The sequence below is a fragment of the Sciurus vulgaris genome (genome assembly GCF_902686455.1).
Source record: "Sciurus vulgaris genome assembly, chromosome: 6".
In the NCBI taxonomy this organism is placed as follows: Eukaryota; Metazoa; Chordata; class Mammalia; order Rodentia; family Sciuridae; genus Sciurus; species Sciurus vulgaris.
Window position 1 is genome coordinate 25,568,560 of NC_136466.1, and position 22,666 is coordinate 25,591,225.

Sequence of the window (22,666 nt, forward strand, 5' to 3'; positions counted from 1 at the left end):
AAATTGTTCTGGTCAGATCCTTTAGTCACAGCAGTGAAAAAGCTGACTTCAACACTGTGACAACACGGGCCAAGACAGACATCTCTGTGAAGACCCTTTTCCACTCGAGGAAGCTTTGCTGAGAGCTGGCTGGACCCACCTGCTGTTCTCTCCTCTTCTCAAATGACAGCTAGAGAAAACCAGGAGTCACCACTACTACTGTGACTATGAACCTCAGTGCTACCAGGTCACCACCGATTCTGCACCAGTCGGCCTGTACCAGAGATGACAGAGTCAAGCAGTATTTGAAGGCTCTTGGACTGTGCTGTCTTTTCCTACCTCTGTGATCCTAAGTTTATTCAGCTTGTATCTAATTTTAGGATAGTGATTAAAAATAACACATTGAAAAAATTCCAATCAAGTTTCTTCTCATTTCCGTCCCACATGATAAAATGTGAGTTCTTCCTAAGGATGTACAATGTACTCTGCCTACTCAATCTTTAAACAAAGGCTGGAGTGAAGGAGTTCTGGTGAATGAATATAGTATATAAGTGGGAATTAACCACCGTAAGGACCACACCTCAGATTCCAGGTGGGTGCCAGCTGCCAGGCAAAGTTTTAGGAGAAATGAACTTGAATACCAAGACACCCGATGATTCATGAACGAGGAGAAAAGATGAAATAAATCGTAAAGTGTTCCAGGAGGTTTCACCACACTGTTTCTGGAGGCAAAGAGCTGGAAACAACCTGTATGCCTGTCTATCAAGGAGCAGCAGAATGATCACACAGTTATCAGAAATGTCTTACAAAGGTGACCCAAATACGCTAAGTGAAAGAAGCTACTTGTGGACTGAAATGCTAAAATACAATCACATTTTTATAAAATAAAACAATACACTACACCACATTTATATGTCTATACATACTGCATAAGCAAAGGAGAAAATGGTGGGCAGTTACACACTAAATTGTTGCCATCTGCTACGTGGAAGATTAAGGCTGTGAGCGTATAGGCAGCGAGGACGGAAAGGACTCTGAATGTCCTCCCCAGGAAAGGTATGGAGAAGGAGATGCAAAATCAGAAGTGCCTCGTGTTCTGCTCCAGGTAACAGTGCTCCTGAACTGAGGGTCTCTGCTTGTCTTATCACCAGGCTGCCCCCGAGACCATCTTAATGAAGGGAGAGAACTGATAATCGCCCTTATCTTTGAGTCGTTATTTCCTCTTTCCCTAAGCCTGTTCAAGGCTGACATCAGGTACGGTGTGGCTGGAGGAAGTGGGAATTGGGGTATATATTTGTATCTGGCAAGGAGACTCTGCTTCCAAATCTTGGGTGAGATGCTTAACCAACTTTACCAAATGCTATCTATCTGCTCCTGGACAAGCACGTTACCTTCAGCACAGACAGCAAAATGCAATGGAGGAGTCTGCCTGTCATGTTTATTAGATTATCGAGCAAATCCTCCTCACAATGGCTGTCCAATAAGCTTCATGCACAAAGCACAGAATTTAAAAATGTCTCCCTCCTTCTCTGTAAAACCTGGGTCTCAGTTTGTCTGTACACCTTGCAGTAGAAGGAACCACATGCTTGGATTCAGGATTGAATATTCATCTTCTACTAGCAGTTCAAACTGGAGCCAAGAGCTGAGCTTCTCGAAGGCTCAGTCTGTGCATCTGTAAAATGGAGCTAGTGATCATCATTGGATACAATCCATTTTGGAGGAGACAGAACCACAAAACAGTCAGGGGCAATGTTGAGCATAAAGGAAATAAAATCATCATCACACAAAAATGCAGAGTGAAAACGAGTAAGGTAAATCTGGTAAAGTGCCCAGCACAAGGCCTGGCACAGGGATAAGTAAAAACACTGAATAACCGGGAGATGTTATGAACGGGGAACACAGTATCCATTTCTAGTAGATGTGGAAAATGCGGAAATGAAACAAAGTAAAAATCACCAACTACACATCAGTCTGTGTCTCTGTCAAGCGGGTTTTACCTTGCATAAATTATAGGGGTAGGAATGTGTGCATATTGTGATTTTCAGCTGATAGCATTTTTGCTTATAAGCAATTAATCTCCCCAATTGCAACTCAAGGGTTGAATTGACTTAAGTCTGTTTAAAAAAATCAAAGAAGTCAATTTGAAAAATTTTATTGACTGCCATTTTATTTTAAGGCTCATGAGCATCTTTAAATCCCAATATTGGGTCCAATGGGTCAATAATGGTTCCCTTGAAAGACACACCATTGTTCAGAAGGGAGTCATTTAATTTCAGAGAAGGAGAACTGATTTCAGTCTCCTGAAAAATTGGTGCTACTCCCAAGAAACCTGGACTCTTTCCTTCCTGGCTCACAGCTGCCTGGCTAACAACCTGCCATACGGGAAGTCCACCCTGCACCATATCCTGGGTACCCTGGCACTAATCTTGCCCTGAAGTACTCCATTATAAAAGTGTCAGGTAGGCTTACTCAACCACATGAATCATGATAAAAAGGACAAAAACTGCTAATAAGTACTACATATGTCTTCCAAGCCTGTCCCTGCTCGGTGGAGGGTCCGACAACAGGCTCTGCCCCGTGGGGGATCAGGGTGGGCACAGACTCCAGTCATTCCTCCTCACTGGAAAGGGCAGGAGGTGGTGGGCACTGCTCCTGCTGAGTCCTGAGCACGGAACATAGTGCCATCAGTCCCCACACCACAGATGACAGCTGGGGTTCTTTTTAGACTTCCTCTCTGTTTTGCCTTAGGCACTGCTTGCTACTCAAGGGAGATAAGTTACTTAAAACCACGACACAAACACGGTGACAGAAAAGAATCCTGTCACCATTTCCATTTTTCACAACTCAAATGGCGTCATGTCTTCAACTGCCTCCTGACACTGGCATTTGGGTAATAATAATGTCTCAAACTTGTCTGGAATAGAAACAAACTATCACCCCCAAAACCCCTTGATGTCCCCTCGAAATCTGCTCTTCCCAAAGTCATCTCCATTTCTGTAAGTGGCAACTCTATCCCCTGTTGCTCTGGCCAAGAATGCTGGTGTCATCTCCGGCTACCCACTTTTCTGAGTGAATCCTGCCATCTCCACCTTCAAAGCATACCTGGAGTTCAGCCACGGATGACGCCGCCACTCACACTGTGGTCTGAGTCACTCTCTCCCTTACTTTGTGGTAATAGACTCTGAGTTTCCACCTGTGGCCACCTACAGTTTATTCTTAAAATAGCAATGAAAGTGATCCTTTCAAAATGAAAATCAGATCATGTCACTCTCTGCTCAAGAACCCTCCAGTGACTTCCTAACTCATGCACTGCAGCAAAAGCAGCAGTTCACCATGACGTCTGGCCCTCCTAGACATCTCTCCAGCCCTGCTTCTTGTCAACATGGTGCCAGTCACATGAACCAAGAAGGATGGCCTCAGGGCCTTTGCATTTGCTGTTTCCTCTATCTGCAGGTCTCTTCCACCAGCTAGCTGCCCAGCTTGGACCCTTGCTTCTTCATATCTCTCCTTATACGTTACCAGAGAGGGCTTCTCTGAGCCCTGAAATATAGCACCCCCAACCCCATCACTTTGACTACCTTTTACCCTGCTTCTACCTCTCTTTTTCCTACATCACTTACCATCATTTTGAAAACTAATAAACCTGTTTGCTTGTTTACAGTATGAGTGCCCCTTCTCTAGTGGGGTGTAAGCTCCAGGAGGCGAAGACATCTTGCCTACTTGTTCACCGTTTCCCCAGGGCCCAGACCACAGGGGAAGCACACATCACAGCACTCAATAAACATTTGCTTCCTGAGGAATGAACACGTGACTTGCAGAGACAGTGGCAAGTGAACAGCAGGCCTGCAGTCTCTTCAAGGCAGGGACCATCTCTGGGTCACTTTACTATAATAAGCCTGAGCAGGGCTGGCTGCACATCAGAGGTGGAAGGGTGGGAAAGGAGTCCCTAAAAAATACACAGTTACCTTAGGTTTCTGATTTTGTTAACTCTAGGTCTATCAGTGAGGTGGCCATGCAGGGCAGGAGCCCAAGAGCACAATAGCAGCTTTGTCAACAGCGTCCACTGGTCCCCTGACCCCATGCAGGGACGCACAGCTGAGATGCCTGCTGGGTCAGGGAGGCTAGTCCCTGCTACATCCCTGCCCTTCTTGATAGGGCTTACATCACCCATCAGGAAGACTGCCCTTCTGCTAGTGGGGCTATTTACAAACACAAGGCATCCCTGGTTCCCACACCAGCCCAGCATCACCGAGGCCACGCTATCTTGCGGGGAAGGTGGTGGTCCCTGAATCGGACCTCAGTTACCAGGTCTCCTGGGTCCAGAAAGCTCTTTCCTTACTGCGCACTCATCCTGAGTCCGCACACTTTTATTAGGGTGCTTTGGAATGCCGTAATGGGTGGCAAACCACGATGACAGATCCGTTTCCGACTGGACTCTGGATAGACTCTGCTCAGGGGCACCACCCATTGGATCTTGGCACGCCTCCCCACCCCTCTGATTCTTCTGTTTGCTGAGTGGAAAAAACTGAACAACGATGCTGTCCAGTGGCACGCAGGGCATTGGTGGCGATTCTCTTTCCTCAGAATATCTTGGTCTGCTCTCTGTCTTGGGACAATGCTGGCTTCACAATGAATCAGAAAGTACCCCATCCTCTTATTTATTTATTTATTTATTTTGAATAGTTTCATAAATTGTTGGTAGAATTCACCAGTGAACCCATCTGTACCCCAAATTTCTGTAATGGGAAGGTTTTTAGCCACAGTGTCAACAGGCAAAAAGCTGTTCATAAAATTACATCATTAATATTCTCTATAGAATCTCAGCTGGGCACAGTGGCACATGCCTGTAATCCTAAAGACTTGGTAAGTTGAGGCAGGAGGATGGTAAGTTCAAAGCCAACCTCAGCAATCTCAGCCCTAAGCAACTTAGAAAGCCCTGTCTCAAAATAAAAAATGAAAAGGGCTGGGGATGTGGCTTGGTAGTTAAATGTCCCTGGGTTCAATCCCTGGTACCAAAAAGGGAAAAAAAAAAAAAAAAGATAAAAAAAAAGTTATAGAATCTGCAATTTCAACACCAACTTGAGACCATTCTTCTTTGTAATACATGGATTTAATGCCACAGATTCCCCTAAGTACTGCTTTAGTGACACCCACAAGTTCTAATACATTGTTTTTTTTTCAGTATCACTCAGTTCAAAATACTTTCTTGTTTTTCTGTTGATTTCTTCTTTGACACATTTGTTATTCATAAGTGACTTACACAGTTTCTAAAAGTTTGGAAAATTTTAAGAGATTGTTCTGTTACTGATTTCTAAATTTAGTATCATAGTGGTCACAGAATACACTGTATATCACTTGACTCCTTTTAATGTATGAAGTCTTGTTTTCCAGCACAGAATTTGGTCCATGTTGGTCAATATTCCATATTCACTTAAAACTGTATATCCTACTGTTATTGGAGGAGTATTTCATAAATGTCAATTAGGTCAGGTTGGTTGACAGTGCCATTCAAGTCTACTATATCCTCTATGATTTTTGCTGTATTTGTCCTACTGATTATTAAGAAAGGGGTGTTAAGTTCTCATATAACTGGACATGTATGTTTCTCCTTGTAGTTCTATGTTTTTGCATCATGTATTTTGAAGCTCTCCTACTAGGTATATAAATGTTTAAAATTACTGTGTCCTTTTTTATTTTTGATTAGTGCATGACAGATTTACATTATAGAGGGGTTTGTTTTGATAAACTCATAAATGTATATAACAGTTTGCTTCATTTCAAGTCCAGTATTTCCTCTTTCCCTCCTCTTCCCCCCCCGCCCCCATCTTCTCCCTCTACTTTACTGGTATTTCTTCTATTTATTTTTAATTGGTATATTGGAGTTGTATATAAAATTAGAATGCACTGTGATATATTCATATGTGCATACAGCATAATTTGGTCAACTTCATTCCATAGTTCTTCCCTTTTTGCTGTGTCCTCTTGATGAATGGCCTTTTCATTATGAAATGACTTTCTTTACTTCTGGTACTACTTCTTTGTTCTGAAATCTACTTTAACTGATATATATATATATATATATATATATATATATATTTTTTTTTTTTTTTTTTTTTTTTTTTTACCTTTTACCTTCAACTTAATGGTTTCTTTATATTTAAAATGTTACTTGCTGGCAGCACATGGTTGGACCTTGCTTTCTTATTCAATCTGACAATCCTTGCAAATTAACTGAAATCATTAGAGCATTTACATTTCATGTGATTTTTGATATGGTTAAGTTAAAAGTCCATAATCTTTGTGTATTTGCTTTCTATTTTCCTTTCTGATCTTTGTTTCTCTTTTTCTGCCTTCTTTTGGATTAACTGAGTATTTTTCATGATTCCATTTTATCTCCTTTGTTATCTTATTAGCTGTAATCTTCATTTTGTTATTTTAGCACTTGCTTTAGGGTTTTTAGTATACATTTTAAACTTAACAAACTCCATCCTTGAATGAGAGTATAGCGCTTCACATGTAGTATGAGATCATATAGTATATTACTATTTCTTCCCTCCAACATTTATATTGGTATATATTTTACTGTGACATGTTTTCAATCCAATAATATGTTGTTATTATTTTTGGCTATAGGGTCAAATAGCTTTTAAAAGACTTAAAGAATAAGAAAAAATATATAGTTACTAGTCCTAGTGATCTTCATTTTTTGTGAATAAAAACTCCCATTTCCATCTTTTTAAAAAGATATTTTCATTGAGTCAGAATTATAGGTTGACAGGTTTTTTGTTTGCTGTACTTTAAAAGATGGTGCTATATAACATTCTTGCTCGTACTATTTCCAACAAGAATTCTATTATCTTTGTTCCTCTGTATATAATATGTTATATTTTACTGACTGCTTTAAAACTTTTTCTTTTCATTGGTTTGCAGCAATTTAATTATTATGTGCCTTGATGTAATTTTCTTTCTTTCTTTTGCTATTACTTATTTATTTACTTATTTACTTATTGTACCAGGGATTGAACCAAGTGTTATACTCTGAGCTCAAGTGCTATACTTGAGACCTTTTCAAATTTTATTTTGAGACAGGGTCACCCTTAAGTTGCCCAGGCTGGCCTTGAAGTTTTGATCCTCCTGCCTAAGTCTCCCAAGTAGCTAGGATTATAGGCATGTGCCACCATGCCTGGCCTTTTGTTTCTTTTCGTGAGCTCAAGTTTCATTGAGCTTCTTGGACATGGTTTTATAATTTTCATCCAATTTGGAGAGGTTTGGGTCATTATTTCCCTCCGAATCTTCAGAAAGTTGGCCCACAGTTCACTGATATTCCTTTCATTTTTAAAAATTCTTTTTCTTTCTGTTTAATTTTGGTATTTTGCTTTGCTATGTCTTCAAGCTCACTATTTTTACCCCCTTGTAAATCTAATCTTCCATTATCCCATCCAATGCATTTCTCATTTCAGGCACTGTCAGTTTCATTTCCTGAAGTTCACTTTGGGTCTTTCAATATTTTCTATCTCTCTACTTAACTTTTCACACATATAAATTATAGTTATAATAACATTTTTACTGTCCTCTGCTAATTCTAGTATCTGTGTCTAATAGCTGGACTGGTTTTGATTCAGTGACTATCCTCAACATTTTGTGTCATGTTTCCCTGCTTCTTTGCACACTTAGTAATATTTGAATGGATTTCACATTGTTCAGTGATGAACACTTTTGTTTTTCCATAAATATCCTCAAACTTTGCTCTGGAATACATTAAATTCTTTGGAAAGAGTTTGGCCTTTTGGGGTCATAATTTGTGATTTTTTTTTTAGGCTTGTCCAGGTTAATGTTCAATCTAGGGCTAATTAGTCCCCTTTAAGGCAAACCTTTTCTAAAAACTCTACCCAACTGCCCATGGGATATGAATTATGAAATTTTCCATACTGAGTGGTGAAGAAAGGCACCATCCTCAGCTCTGAGTGAATGCTAGGCACTGTTTCCTCTGGCACTTTTGGTTGATCTGCTACTGCTGCCTGCCCCCAACCCCTAGCCTCAGGCAGCTTCCTCAGAGGCTTAAGCTGATCAGAACCTCTGCTGAAGAGTCAAGAGGATGTCCTAGACCTCCGTGGATCTTTCCTCTTTAGTACCAGTCCTGTAAACTCCAGTTTCTTTGTCTCCTTGGACACTCAGCTCCATCGCCCTGACTGGACAAGTCCTCCAGGCTCCACACAGGGTCTCTATCCTTGTACCATGACCTGGGGCAGTAAGCTGTGGCAACTGTAAGGCTCACCTCATTTGATTCCCATCTCCTGGGATTAATGCATTTCACTGCCTGATGTCCAAGTATCTTAGAAAGCATTGCCTCACATATTCTATCTGTTTTGCTTTTGGTTGTTTCAGGCAAGAGTATAAATCTGGTCCCTATTACTCCATGTTGACCCCTAAATAGCAATTTTATATCTATGTGTACATTCCTATTGGGGAGCTATTATTATTATAACAACAAATGTGGTTGACTTAAAATTCTTATGCTGGCAAGTTTTTTTTTTTCCAGAATATGTAGTTAATATATGTTTGTCAAAGGTAATAGGCTCTGACTTCTTTGTTGTGTTTTGTAACCTGTTAGGATTATAAAGTTGCTCAATAGAATCCTGGTCTAGTATAATATAAGTTCTTCTGAAGAAATTCACCACATACCATAAATTAACCAAGTTAATTTAACAAAAAGGGGGGAAAATGCAAAAAGGAGCACAGAAGGAATCAGGAATCTGGTAGACAAAGATTCCATTCAGGTTCCTTCACTACTGAAGCTAACCCCACAGCATGAAGAAAGCAGATGAGGACTGCCGACTGCTTTCATTCCCACTGTGGATAATCTGTGCAGGGAAGAAGCTGACCACCCAGCAGCAGGACCTGCACAAGAATGAAGACACCAGCTACTTCTGCAGTTGCAGCTCCCCTGTGCCTCCAGTTGGGAGCCATGGAGGAGCCTCTGTGCTGGGTTGCCAAGCAGCCCAGCAGGGCTCCCCAGGGAGTAGGAAAGTGGGCCAGCCCACCAGCCAGCCTCCGTTCACACTCACTTGGCAGGAGGCACAGAGGGCAGGCCTGCTCTGAGCCAGCTGGCCTCCTCCCACATGCAAGCCCAGCAAGTCAGTGCCCAACTGCCTAGCTGCTGTTCTCTGTGGCTGTGCACTCCCCAGAGCAGCTTCTGGTGCAAGCAAAGGCAGCTGGCACAAACAAACAGCCCCTCCATCCTGTTCTTGACATGCTGTTGCCAAAATTCAGTTTGAAGGAATAAAAGGCAAATGTAAACCTCAGCTCCTGCTGGAGAAGTTGTTTAAGCTAAAAGAAACTGAGGGGAGTGAGTAGCTCTAATTTACTCCTGCATTCCTGCTGTCAAACTGTGGGGAAGTATCCCCCTGGAAAGCAGAAGAGCTCTTCAAGACATCTGTCAACTCATTTCTGAAAAGTCGGCTTCCATACTTGGCAATTCTAAAAAAGGGGGGTTGCCAGGAGCGCTGGATTTGGTGACATCTTTCAGTTAGTAACTTGGATGCTGACTGGGTGGGCGGATGAGCTGGTAACAGAGATGCCTCCCACCTCCTAGCTCAATTTCCACCACCTGCAACAGGTGCTCTGCAGCTTACCAATGCTGAGGGCCCTCTGCTAAGCTGGTGAAGCCTCCAGACGTGTCTCCAAATAATGTTCACAGCCAGAAAATAAAATACATGAAATTATGGAGGAAACTAATGAGACTGAAATACAGATGGTTCCCGACATGCAATGATTCAACTTAATGATTTTTTGACTTCACAGTGATGCAAAAGCATACCCACATAGCCATTCTGTTTCCCTTTCCTACTGTATTCATTCCATAAATGACATGAGACATTCAACAGTATGTTATAAAATTAGATGATTTTTCCCAACTGGGCCTGAGATGTGGCCTTGGGGATCACATCATCCCTGGGTCCTTGTGCTCTCTGTTTTCGCCTGCTGTGACCTCATCTCAGGCTAATGTAAGTTTTCTCAGGCATGGAAGGTAGGCTGGGCTTAGCTATGAGGTTCAGTAGCTATGAGGTTAACTGCATTTTTTACTGACGATACTTTCAACCTATGATGACTTTATGGTGATATAACACTATCATAAATTGTGAAGCCACTGTGTAGATCACAGAACAAAAGTTTGAAATTCAGTAGTAAATATGCTCCTTTATTAACACACTCACAGTAAAATCTAGATATAAAATCTAAAACTACCTTCATTTCAAAGTAATGCCAAGCGCATATGCCATTTTAAGAGGCCTATAAAGTGATGTAGAATGGTTTCTTTGGGTGACAGTGTCATGGGGGCTTTAATGCCTACGTTAATAACTAGAGGGAACATCGTATTTCAGCTAGAGGTTGATGGAAAAAAATGCAATATTTTTCTCATCCAAGTTTACTGATGACCTGAACTGTCCACAGACTCATCTGTGGATTCCAGGCAGGACTCCTCGATAAGAAGACCTTCTTTTTCTGGGCTGTTGGGAAAGAACTGGGCTTTGCCCTCATCCTGGCTCTACCTTCAGCCAGTGGAAGGGTCATCTTAAGCCCTAAGCCAGAGGATGTGTGCTCTCTTTCTCGAAGGCTTCTTGCCAGGCTTTTCTCCTACCTGCAATGTCCTTTCTGCTCTCTAGCTGGTCTTTTAGGGTGTGACAGATGGCACTCCTTCAGGAAGGCCTTTTGAACTCATAAAAGGCTGGTACAGAACCCAGAATTCTCTGCTGTCCCAAAGCATCCTGTGACCGCCCTGTTATGGTTTAGATATAAGGTATCCCCTGAAAAGCTCTTGTGTTAAGACAATGCACGAATGTTCAGAGGTGAAATGATTCGATTACGAGAGCTGTAACCTCATCAGTGAATTAATCCATTTGATGAAATAATAATTTGAATGGACAACTGGATGGTAACAGTGGGCAGGTGGGATGTGGCTGAAGGAAGGAGGTCACTGAAGGTATGGCCTTGGGGATCATATTATCCCTGGCTTCTTGTGCTTTTTCTCTGCTTTTGGGTGCCATGACCTCAGTTGCTTTCCTTTGCCATATTCTTCTGCCACGATGTTTTGCCTCACCTCAGGCCCAGAAAAATGGAGTCGCCAACCAGGAACTAAATCTCTGAAACCATAAGCCCAAAATAAAATTTTCCTTCCTTAAGTTATTCTTGTTGGGTATTTTGGTCCCAGTGATACAAAGCTAACTAACACACACCCGTATTATTGATCTTTTAAACTGTGGTATAAAGCCCTGCTTATGTCATCTGTCACCACACCTTGCACAATACACCAAGTAATGATAGTTCATTTACCTCTGTGTTCCTGGTGTTGAGCACAGGGATTTGCTCATAGAACATTTCTATGTCATTACTGAATGACTAGATGAAAGGGTAGATAAAAGCTGTGACCACACCCAGCCTTTCTTTTTCTCTCATTGCAAAATATTCCTTCTTTTATATCAGTGATTCCTGGCCATACAAGAGCATTACTTTTGGAGATTTCAGAACATACTGAGACCCAGGCTGCATCCTCAGAGAGTTAAGAGTCCAGCAATTGGAGGTGGGACTCCAGCCCTTTGTATTTTTTCAAAAACCATGCAGATATAGCCAGGGTTGAGAACCTACAGTACCACAGAACAGCAGCTGAGGTCAGAGAACCAGGTTCCCAAGTGAACTTCTTCCCTAGACCCAGGAAGATGAAATTACTGCAGAATTTTGAACCTGCAAGGGGCTAAACACAAAAATTGAGTTTCTGACCCTCAGAGTTAGGTCACAGTTCCGAATCCAGCTGAACTACATGCTCAGGCTTAGATGGAAAAATCAGGGGCTTGGCAGTGAAGATCATGAAACAAATTTCAAGCCCTACAGGCAAGCACACTGGGGTCCCTGCTCATCCCCACTTGGCAAGGCACAGGGCCTCATTCTGGGTGGCAGCCCATCTTTTAGGTGAAAGTTCTCCACTGTGGCATTTCCTCATCTACAAGGGGGAGATAACAATGCCCACCTAAAAGTATGGTTGCAGGAAACAAAAGAGGTAAGGAGATGAAAGCATTTGTAAATCACCGAACACGCTCCCAGGATTCAGTCTTGACTCTCACATTTTGTGACCGAGTTTCAATAGGTGGAAAGACCTTCATGGACCAGAGATTAAACATGGATTCTGAAGCCAGACTCTCTGGGTTCAAATTCTGTCTCCACCTCTAACCAGCTGTGTATCTTATGCACACATTATTTAACACTATTTAACCCTTTGTGCCTCAATTCTTTTTTTTTTTTTTTTTGGTATTAGGGATAGAACCCAGAGGTTCTTAACCACTGGGCCACATCCCCGGCCCTTTCTATTTTTTATTTTGCTCAAGGCCTCACTAAGTTTCTGAGGCTGGATTTGAACTTGTGATCCTCCTGCCTCAGGCTCCAGAGCCGCAGGGATTACAGGTGTGCGCCACTGCACCTGGGTCCTTAATTTACTCTGTAAAACGGTGAGTAATAACAGTGCCTAGGGGTTCTGGAAGTTTTGGCTGAGTTAATGAACTTCAAGTGCCTAGGACAGTGGGTCTCAAACCTGGGCTTGCATCAGAATCAATGGGAGTGCTTATTAAAACACTGATTTGTGGGCCCCTCCCTAGAATCTTTGATCCAGAAAATCTGAGCTGAAGTCCAAGAACTTACATGTCTAACAAATTTCCAGATGAAGCTGATGTTGCTGTTCTGGAAAACTACACCTTGAGAGTCACTGGCTTAGAACAATGCCTGGTATAAGTAAGCATCTAATAAAGGCTGGCTGTTTTCTTTCCCTGGGCTTTATTGTCTTAGGTCCTGAGCAGACACTTTATGCTCCAGGGCTCCTCAGTACTGCCTCATTTAGAAGCAGTTTTGATACCTTCTCCTTGCAGTGCTTCTCAAAGTGTGGTTCCCAAATAAGCAGCACCCAGTGTCACCAGGGAGGTTGCTTGAAATACCGGTTCTTGGATCCCAATCCAGACCTACTGAATTAGGGACTTTGGGGATGAGGCTTGGTATCCTGTATTCTAGCAGTTCTCCAGGTAGTTCTAATGTGCATCAAATTTGAGATATGCTCTCCTTGAAAGTCACCATCACCATGGGAGCAAACCTTACTGAAAACATAGGAGGGCTGAAGGTCCAGAGCACAGTTCTTATTGAACTAAGATCTGGCTCACTTCTCAGTCATCTTGGGGCCTTAATTGAGCCATGCTACTTCTTTAAGCCTCAGTTTCTTCATCTGTAAAATGGGCAGTATTCCAGAACTTACCTCACAGGAACCTGAGATGATACAAATGAAGTGCTTGGCACATGCTGCCTATTCAATGAATGTCAGCTGCCATTATCATCTTTATACTTGGTGAGATGTGTCCTCTCTCAATATGATTTGGGACAGTTAATAAACAAGACAATACTAAAAAATAATACATATTTACCAAAAAAATAAATAAAAACATCACTCACAGAAAGTGGAGAGAATAAGGGCTGAAAAGTCACTGCTATGATCCTCTAAATTGAGGTCCAAATATCCCTGGGGACCAGAGCAAGGGACAAAAGGCAGGGGTTAAGTGGTTCCAGCTCCCCTGCAAAAGAGGGAGACTGATTCTTCTGGAGAGCTGGCACATTCCTTGCCTCATCAGCTCTACATTCCAGGAGAACCGGATCACGTGAACCTCTGCCAAAGGCCCTCTGTGCACCAGGAGGGAATCTCCGTCAGCAGTGCTTCCTGTACCTGTTTCTTTGATTAGTTCTCACACAAGCGCCACAGGTGAAATCCTTAGATCCCAGAAGATGAGAGATGTTACACTCACTTTGGGTGCCGGATATCAGGGAGAGAGCGATTCAGGGAGATTTTATCACTGACGTAGATGTTAAATCCATTTTCTCGGTATGCCTGGTCCACTCTCTCAGCATCCGTCATGGGGTAAGGTCTCCCTTGTTCTCCATTTCCTAGAGGTAAAGAGCAAATTTGGTGTTGCTAATTACCTAGCATCTATGGGGGTTCTATGAATGGAAAGGGGAAAGAAGGATGGAAAATGTATCTAAATCACAAAGATAAAGCTTTATACTTGGATACTGGGCATGCTTCCAGATTTTGCAGGGGGAAGTGGAAAGAGGGGGAGGGGAACTATCATCTATTCAGTCATGGCCCTATGATGTACCTTAAGGATATTGTTCTCATGTAATCTCCATAGCAACACTGTACAGTAGACATGAAAGCTCTCAATCTACAGAGGAATATACTGACACTCAGAAAAGCTATAAAACCAAGTGTGTCGGTGCCCACGTTCCCCTGGACCCCCAAATACCCTTAACCTTGGAGTCCAACCACCTGGATGTGCAGCCAGGTCCCCCACTGATGAGCGGATCAACCTGGAGCAAGCCACACTAGCTCTGAGCTGCAGTTTCCTCGGCTGATACCCACAGTATTTGGGGGAGAATCAAGAGAGCTGCACACGTGAGCATTTTTTGTAAACTATAAAATGCTATATAAATTTGAGGAAATATGATTACTCTCTAAGGGAAGCAAACTTTATATTTAAATCAAAATTACCATAAATGATGATGCTTTCATTTTTTTCTTTTGAGAGCAAATAAATTAAGAGCTACCTACCCTAAGCTAGGATTGCCTGAAAGTGTTGCTTTCAGTCACAGATTTGGGTGGATGAGTGCTAGCTTTCTTTTCTCTGTGCAATCCATCTGGGGAGTCCCTGATGCTTCAGGAAAGTCTCTGGGTTCCCAAGAGACTTGGTGTGTGGGAATTGTATCACAACCACTGCAATAGTAGCCCAAGAATCTGCATAGATGAGTTTCAAAGAAATGGTAATAAGATAAGCAACTAAAAATCACTTCAACTTCTGGAATTGGTGGCCTTGTTTACTTTGCAAAGTAAATGCTGGCAACATCAGCTTGCCAAGAAGGTGCAGCAGAGTAGAGGAGTCCAAGGCTCCTCCAGTTCATCCGGATGAGGGGAAGGATACTGCCCTTTGCCACCTGTACTGCTCCACCATAAGACACTGTTGACCACACCCAGGATAGAACCCTCGAAGGGTACAAATGCATGAAGCAGAAAGACTAGACCAGAATGTTGGCTCTGAGGGATGCTTTAGCAGGGCCATCCACAGGCTGACTCAGAGCTCAGGCCCTGGAGTTGGGCAGCGTGAAGTTGGAAGGCCAGCCCTGCTAGATCCAAGCTGTCACCTGGACACGCTTTGGCCTTCCTAAGCTTTCGCTCTTGTACCACCTGGAAAATGAAGGTTCACTGATGACTCAGGAGGCCACTCAGGGCAAAATGCCTGCATACAGCTAGCACTCAACCCCTGCTGGTTCTTCTTGCTGTCTCCACCGCTCTTTCCTTGATGGCCAGCCCCACACTCTCATCAATCTGGCACAACTGTCTGGCAAATAGGCTCTTTGCAAATGGCCCCTTTCCAATTTAAGCATCGGCCCCCTCCATTGTAAACCACTGGCACACAGGGTGGTGCATGTTATGGTCTCCTGACCATTGGCTCGGTTACTGTATCAGCTCTCTTCAGAGCCTTGGGGGAGGCCGGTTTTGTCATGACATCATTTAAAAAAACCAATAGTGGGGTCTGCCTTTGAGATAAAAATGAAGGACATGCCGATCTTTTATATTTCTGTGGTGCTTTCCAGCACAGTGAAGCTACTTCACACCCATCACTTCTGTGTCACCCTCGCTACACCCTGAGGTGGTCCAGGCAGGGGGGCAGGAGCCCCAGTGACGGCAGAGACACTGAGGCCCCGCGAGTACGGACTGTATCTGACAGGCCCGTGCCTGGTAAGTGGCATCCGTGCTGCTCTCCTGATCCATGCCCGGGCTCTCTAGTGCTGACTCTACAAATGGTTTCTGTGGCACCCTATCCCAGCCCTTCCACACTCTCCAATAGGAACTGCTCCAAAGACCAATTAGTCAAAGAAAACTTGAGCTAATTAAACTTCATGGCTGTGGTGCTGGGTGGGATCAACCCGCCTTCCAGACCTGGATTCCCATCCCAAGTTGGCCTTGCTCTCACTGTGTGCCTACAGGCAGGTTACTGCACCTCTCTGAGATAGAGGCCCCCTCTAATTAAATGGGCCATAAAGGTTAATTCAGCGTTGTACAGAAAAAATGCACAAAACACAGAGCATGGACCTTGCTCCCCACAGGTGTTCAATGCGTCTGGCTCTTGTTACTACGCTCTTTGAGTGGCAAAGTATCCTATACGGTGGAGACATTTTCAATCACCCAACAAAGGGGGCAGGACAAATGCTTACAGGCAAGGGATCTGGTGATGTGAGTGGAAAAGAGGAAAGAACAGATGGAGTGGGGGCAGAAATCAGGGGAAGGAATGATTGCAGATCGAGGAAGTCAACAGGAGGTCCGGACACACATGCTAACACCACCTCCCACACACGCCCTCCGGGGAACCCGCCGGTGCACCATCTTGCCCTCCGTACCTATGCGCTGAGCGTCCCTCCTGATGGCCTCTTTGTCATGCCAGTCCTTCAGCTTCTGCCCATCTCCCAAGAAAAATGTCTTCTTTGGCCGATTGTGTGAGCCCTTAAAAAAAAAAAAGGACAAAAACTGTAAAAAAGAAGAAAAGTGGAAATAAGGTCCGTAGCCTTGCTGCACTTCCAGAGGGAGCCTCTGGGGATTAACGGGCGTCTGTCACTGTCGGTTCTTCCCTTGGTCTACCCAGGGGAGGGCCTCCCCTGTCCTGGCAAGCTATGCAGAGGCCAGAGAGATGACACAGCTCACTGTCCACCCTGTGGGACCTCCTAAGCCAGGAGGGGAGAGAAAAGATGGGCACGTTCTTCTCACCCAAGGGAGGAAGTGCTGGGTGCAGAGTTGCCTGAAAGAAATACTATGTGAGCAAGATACATAATTTGAAAATTTCTACTTTTTACATTAAAAAAAAAAAGAAAAACAGGTGAGTTAGTTTCAGTCATATTTTTATTTAATCCAATACAGTCTATTTAGAGTGGTATCATTTCAATATGCAATCAAGGTAAAAATTAAAATATTTTACATTCTTTTCTGTTCTTTGGGCACTAAGTCCTCAAAATTCAGCATGTCCTTCACACTTGCATCTGGCTCAGTCCGGACTGTTTCCAGGGCTCTACAGCCACATGTGGCTAGTGGCTGCATGTTGGACAGGGCAGGGACAGGGAGCCTTAGGTGAGTGACTGGGAGAAGGCACAGCCAGAATTCACATCCCCCGGGGAGAAATGGAGACTGCTTCATGGACATGAGGCATCCCTTGGGCTTCAATAAGGAGAAAAGGAAGGCCTACAGGGTGAACAGACTGCGAGACCCAGGTGGGGATGGCAGAGCTGGCATGGCCTGAGGGGAAGGGCCCCGGGAGCAGAAGTGGTTCTTGGTCATCTCTATAGTCCCGAGGGCTCAGGGGCAAAAAGGGTGAATTTTGGCAAATGTGTGCAAACTGTACGAACAATTGAGAAGCTGAAAGAAAAAATATGTACAGCAGCCCCAAGAGAGCAGCCCCAAGAGCTGGGCTGTGGCAGCTTTTCATCAGGTCCAGGGAAGTAAGACCACCCTGATGGCCCCATTAGGCAATGGCTTCCCAAATTAAAGGAGGCTGTGCTCTTGGGTCCCAGTGTCCCCATGCCAGCCATCAAGCCTACAGGTGTGGCCCAGGCTCAGGCCTTCCCATGTACCCTGTGTGTGGCCATTTGCAAACCTTCTGTGTGTACACAAATGACAGCGGCTCTGCAGATCACCCTGCCCATTAAATCCCTGCGGGCTTCTTTTGCCACGGTGGGCAGAATCCTATAGGCCTATTTCCTATATAATTGACTAGGAGGGCCTGAATGTGAGGTGGTCTGAAACAGTAGTGGTAACAAGAGGCCCCACGCCTGTTTATTTAGTCTCTGGCTCACCCTCAGGTTAGCAGATTTTCCACAAGCCCAGCCTTCCTCATGACAGGTCTGGGGATGACTAGGATCCTTCATATTCTCTCCTGGAGACCTCTCTGAATTGCAAGAAGATAATTCTGACAGTTGGAATACTAGCTGTCTTGGTCAGAGTGAGAAGGAAAACTATAAAAACAAAGGCCACATGCCTGCAAGCAGGCCTAAGGGCTCTTAGAAATCACAGACGCTGAGCTGGAAGGTCCTTAAGGGACCCTCTAATCAGCTGAGTGGGTTTCCACCAAGTTGAGCTACAGTTCTGCAGGAGGTGCCTTGGGTGCTGAGATGGGAAGGGGAGGATGAGCGTCCATGTGCTTTGTTCCAGTGGGATTTCTCCTCTACTAAAAACCAAAGGATGGTCAGCAAACAAGCAAACGAATACATTTGGAAACTGAGCCAACCCTACTTCCCTGTGCTACAGATGGAGAAATCTGTTTTGGTTTGGTTTTTTACATTGGAGCTTGAAAAACAGGAAGATTTCATATTGCTTTGTCACGATGTTTGGATTCTTTTGAAAACCCACGATGATGTCGATGCCTGGGCTGAGTTTCCTACACCCCACAGAAGGGCTATGTGAGGCCTAACCTGTTTGAGTGGGGTTTATCTGCCCAGTTTGCCACAGTCCCCATCGTTCCTCATTGAATTTCTCTCATTTGTGTTCCCTGCAGGGCCCCAGATAGTCTGCAACATGCTGGGATGTGCAGTGACGTATCCTACATGGGGAAGATTAGAAATTGCACTGAGGATGAGATTAGATGTTCTGGGGAACATGGGAGGAGTTGTCCTGTGCTGTGAAGTCCTGAGGCTGAAGTGAGTACCCATGGTAGAAGCTACTGAATGATAGAGAAGAAATTCTAAAAGCTGGATTGGTGCTGGAATCAAACAGGACCACTTGGAAGAAGATGTTAGAGGAGTACAGGGATAGGAAGCTTGACGGTTCACCAGGCTGCAGAGGACAAGAGTCAAGTGCTGGGTTAGGGCTAGTACTTCTCAAATCTTAATGTGCAGTGGGTAGCCTGAGATTCTGCATTTCTTTTCTTTCTTTATTTTCCTTGTTTTTTTTTTTTTTTTTTTTTTGTTGTTGTTGTTGTTCGGGGATTGAACCCAGGGTGCTTTACCACTGAGCTGCATTCCAAGTCCTTTTTCTTTTTATTTTGAGATAGGGTTTCACTAAGTTGCTTAGGACCTCGGTAAGTTGCCAAGGCTGGCTTTGAATGCGCAATCTTCCTGTCTCAGCCTCCTGAACTTGCTGGGATTACAGTCATGTGCCACCACACGGAGATGATGCATTTCTAATAAGCTCCCAAGTGATGAGGCTCACAAATGACACTTTGAGCAGCAAGGGTTTGGCAACCTTTAAAGGACGTCTCAAGTGTCTAAGATTCTGTGAAGGACGGTTTTCTCCACCTGTGTGTGAATGTTCTGATGCTACCAGGATTAGAATACAGGGATGTCTCTTGACCACACAGATTCAATCTTTGAAACTTGTCCCTTAAATAAAACAGTGGACTTTGAACTGACAGTGCTGATTTCAGGATCCAAATTCATGGGAGTTTCCCACCACTGCTTTTGCCTTAAGGATATGCATCTACCTTCAAACCTTAATAAAAATTATGGTCAATCTCTGTGGTTTAGGAGTTCCTGAGGTCCACCCATGGAATTCCTAGAGAGAGAAGGCAGTTTGAAACACCCCAGATCATTCAAGTTATCACCAGATGTTTATTGACACCCACGCTGTGCAAGGCTCTGGGTATGTAGGTCCTAAAGGCGCTGTAGCCAGACCAGCCTCTGGCACAAGGTGGCTGGGGGGACCTGGGCCTTTATTACAGATGCTAATTCCTGGACACCACCCTGGACCTAAGTCCAAGTACTTGTGAACAGGAGCCTAGAAAAATAAGGATTTTGTTTTGTTTTTGTTTATTTAAACACATGGTATTGTGATTCACAGTAAAGTTGGAAAAACGCTAAACCCAGCTGCCTCACTCTACATATATGAAATCTGAGGTTAACCAAGTAGAATAGGTTTGCCCTAAATCTGATAGTTTATCAGCCCCAAAGGCCAAACAGAATCTGGCTGTTCTCTTCCTGGGATAGGCTGGGAACTTCCTGAAGGTAGGGCATATTTATTTGGGCTAATCAGTACACATTCCTAGGCCAATACCTGGCTCTGGAGAAATGCCAGCTGAGGACAGATGGCTGGATGGATAGATGACTGAGGCAGGAGGTCTAGTTTAATGGCACACAGCATTCTTATTCTAGAATCTAAGTTTTGCTTCGTGGGCAGCTGGACCCCAGTTTCCCGATAAATAGTGAAAACTAATTAACAGTATCTACTCTGGGGATGTTGGGGATTAACTGAACTAATCTATCCAAAGTATTTAGCTTAGTGTCTGGGACAAAGTTAGGACCTCTCAGAAAGAAGAGCTATTATTCACACATTGATTTTAGAGAAAGTTTATAAAAACAAAGTATGTTCTGGTGTTTGCGACAGCTAAGTTTGGGGGAACGGAGAGGGAATGGGAATCTAATAATAACACCGTGGGTCCTGCAGAGGCAACCTATTTAACACCTGATCCGATTCAACTGGCTCCTGCTGATAACAGGATTTAGTGAGTTTCCTCATTAACAGGATGTCATAAGCCCATGTGGAGACTTAGTGTTCTTTAAGAAAATAAAAAAGTTCTTAGTTATAGTGGCATTCCACAATAGAAACAAACGCCACCGACCTTTAACAATAGGAAAGGAGTGAACAATGCTTCTTGAAAGACGGCAATTCTTAAGCAACAGCAAGAGCACCCTTACGTAAGAGAGCGTGTCTGGATTTTCAGTCCAGAGGTAATTTCAAGTTTCCTTAGTCCTGTACACTCAAAGATTTGTCTCTGAAAGCTGTGATTACTTGCCTTCCTTGCAACCTTCTTTTGTGGGTTTTCTTCTCCCTTGGTTTCCAGAATGTCCTTTGGCTATTGCAGGCAAAGGGGAGGGCAAGCAGCATGGCAAGAGAAGTAAGTTTGTGGAGGAGGCTGGCAGAATTAATGTGGAAATCACATTAAACAATAAATTGGAAATGGATTCTGACTGGCTGCTCTGTATAACTGCTCACCTATCTGTGTGCTGTTGACTTCACATTCCACTAAAAGAATCAATTAGTGTTCAAACAGCCACACCCGCACACACAAATGGAATTTTAATCTTTGTTTAATCACTACTTAGTGTGCCTGGCACCCTTCGGAGGAAGGGAAGAATGGTGGTGGAATAGGCCAGCTGTGTTCTGCTCAAGAAGAAAGATCCGTTGAAGTGTGTATTCTGGTCCCAAGACTGCAGACGTGGCAAAGCTCACTCTGCAAGGACACCTGGCCCTCTGGACAAGCTGGCCTGAGTCCCCAAAACAGCCAAGGGCTGGAAAGAAAATCAGGCAGGTCCTGTGCTTCTGCAGGGTCCCAGGCTGCACTATAGACCAGATTTGCTGCAGATTCTAGGATGGCTTGGCCCGCCCCTTCCCCTCAACTAACCCTACGAAGGCGCTGAAATGATTTTGCTTTGAGCTTTCAGTGACTCTATATAATTCCAAACATTTGTTTATCTACTAAGTAGACTATTCTAATAACCCCTGTCTCTCTCTGTCACACCAACAGTCACAGACACACCCTGTACATGTCCAGCTACAGAGCAAGTCACCCTCTTCAAAGTGACCTCATAGGTTACACCTCAGAGAGGACCCCATAGAGCTTAATTTAGCCCAAAGTACAAAGATACTTTAAGCCAAGGAGTATGCACACTTGGATAATCGCACTTTCTTCATAGGTTTTGAGGACATAAGCTGAATTGTTTTCATTTATTCATCTAACAAATGATTATTGAGGGTCTGCCATGTCCACAGAACAAGGGAAGAAATAAAGATAAGTAAGATAGTGCATGGTCTCACCAAATCATATGGACACAGTACATAAGAAAGGAAACACACACACACACACACACACACACACACACACACACAAAACACTATAACACAGTGCCTTGAAACGTGTATATAGAAAAATTCTATAGGTATTTATAAGATCCCCAAATTAAATTCCACCTGGGAGGAGCAAGGAAGAATTCCTGCTCTTTGAAAGGAGCCTGAATGGATGGCGATGGTCCTGAATTGTTGCAAGGGGCATAGAATCCAGGCAGGGAAAGCTGGGGGAAGAATGGAGGCTAGAAAGTAAGGGACATGTTCCCTTAATGGCAAGGAGCCTGCCTGGCTGGAGTGAGCTGTGTGCAAAACAGAGTCATGAGCCACGAGAGCAGGAAGGAAGACTGGACTAGAACTGAAGGCCTGGCATCTGAGCTGCCTGGCAGGTGGGTGCAGAGGGTCTCTGAGCAAGGAATCGGCTAGAGTAGAGCTCCAAGAATAAAATAAGTTACCACCCATTCACTTTCAGTTGATCTCAGAATCTGCTTCCTGAGGGAGACGCAGGGAGAAAGACAATTTTGTTTCATTAGGGGAAAATGTTCCCTCTTCTAAGGCTGAAGACTGCTCTTATTCCAGGTCCTGAGAATCAGACTCACAGGACACTGACCTACCCTCAGCTCTACTCAGCTGGCGGATGCTTTGAGAAGGTTTTCCTTTCACTTCAACCAGAACCATGTCGCAAGAGAAAATCATCAAATCTGAAGGGTACCGTGTGAACGCAAGGAGACACTACAACACGGCAATCGTGAGACAAAGTCTGCTGGGCCGTGTCAGGCAAGTCCTGTT

The 22,666-nt window shown here is 43.9% G+C and overlaps 1 protein-coding gene across 3 annotated transcripts in view; it reads right to left on the minus strand.

The window, feature by feature from the left end:
- The window catches only part of GALNT10 (polypeptide N-acetylgalactosaminyltransferase 10), a 222,184-nt gene that overhangs the window by 103,658 nt on the left and 95,860 nt on the right, over nucleotides 1-22,666 (minus strand). For all 3 annotated transcript variants that reach the window (XR_013764815.1, XM_079145961.1, XM_079145960.1), the window contains exons 2-3: nucleotides 16,456-16,558; nucleotides 13,809-13,947 (exon numbers count right to left, since the gene is read on the minus strand). Coding sequence is in view for 2 of the 3 variants with exons in the window: in XM_079145961.1 (XP_079002087.1) it covers nucleotides 13,809-13,947; nucleotides 16,456-16,558 (242 nt within the window). In the remaining variant the exon portion in view is untranslated. The remainder of the gene's footprint in view (nucleotides 1-13,808; nucleotides 13,948-16,455; nucleotides 16,559-22,666) is intronic.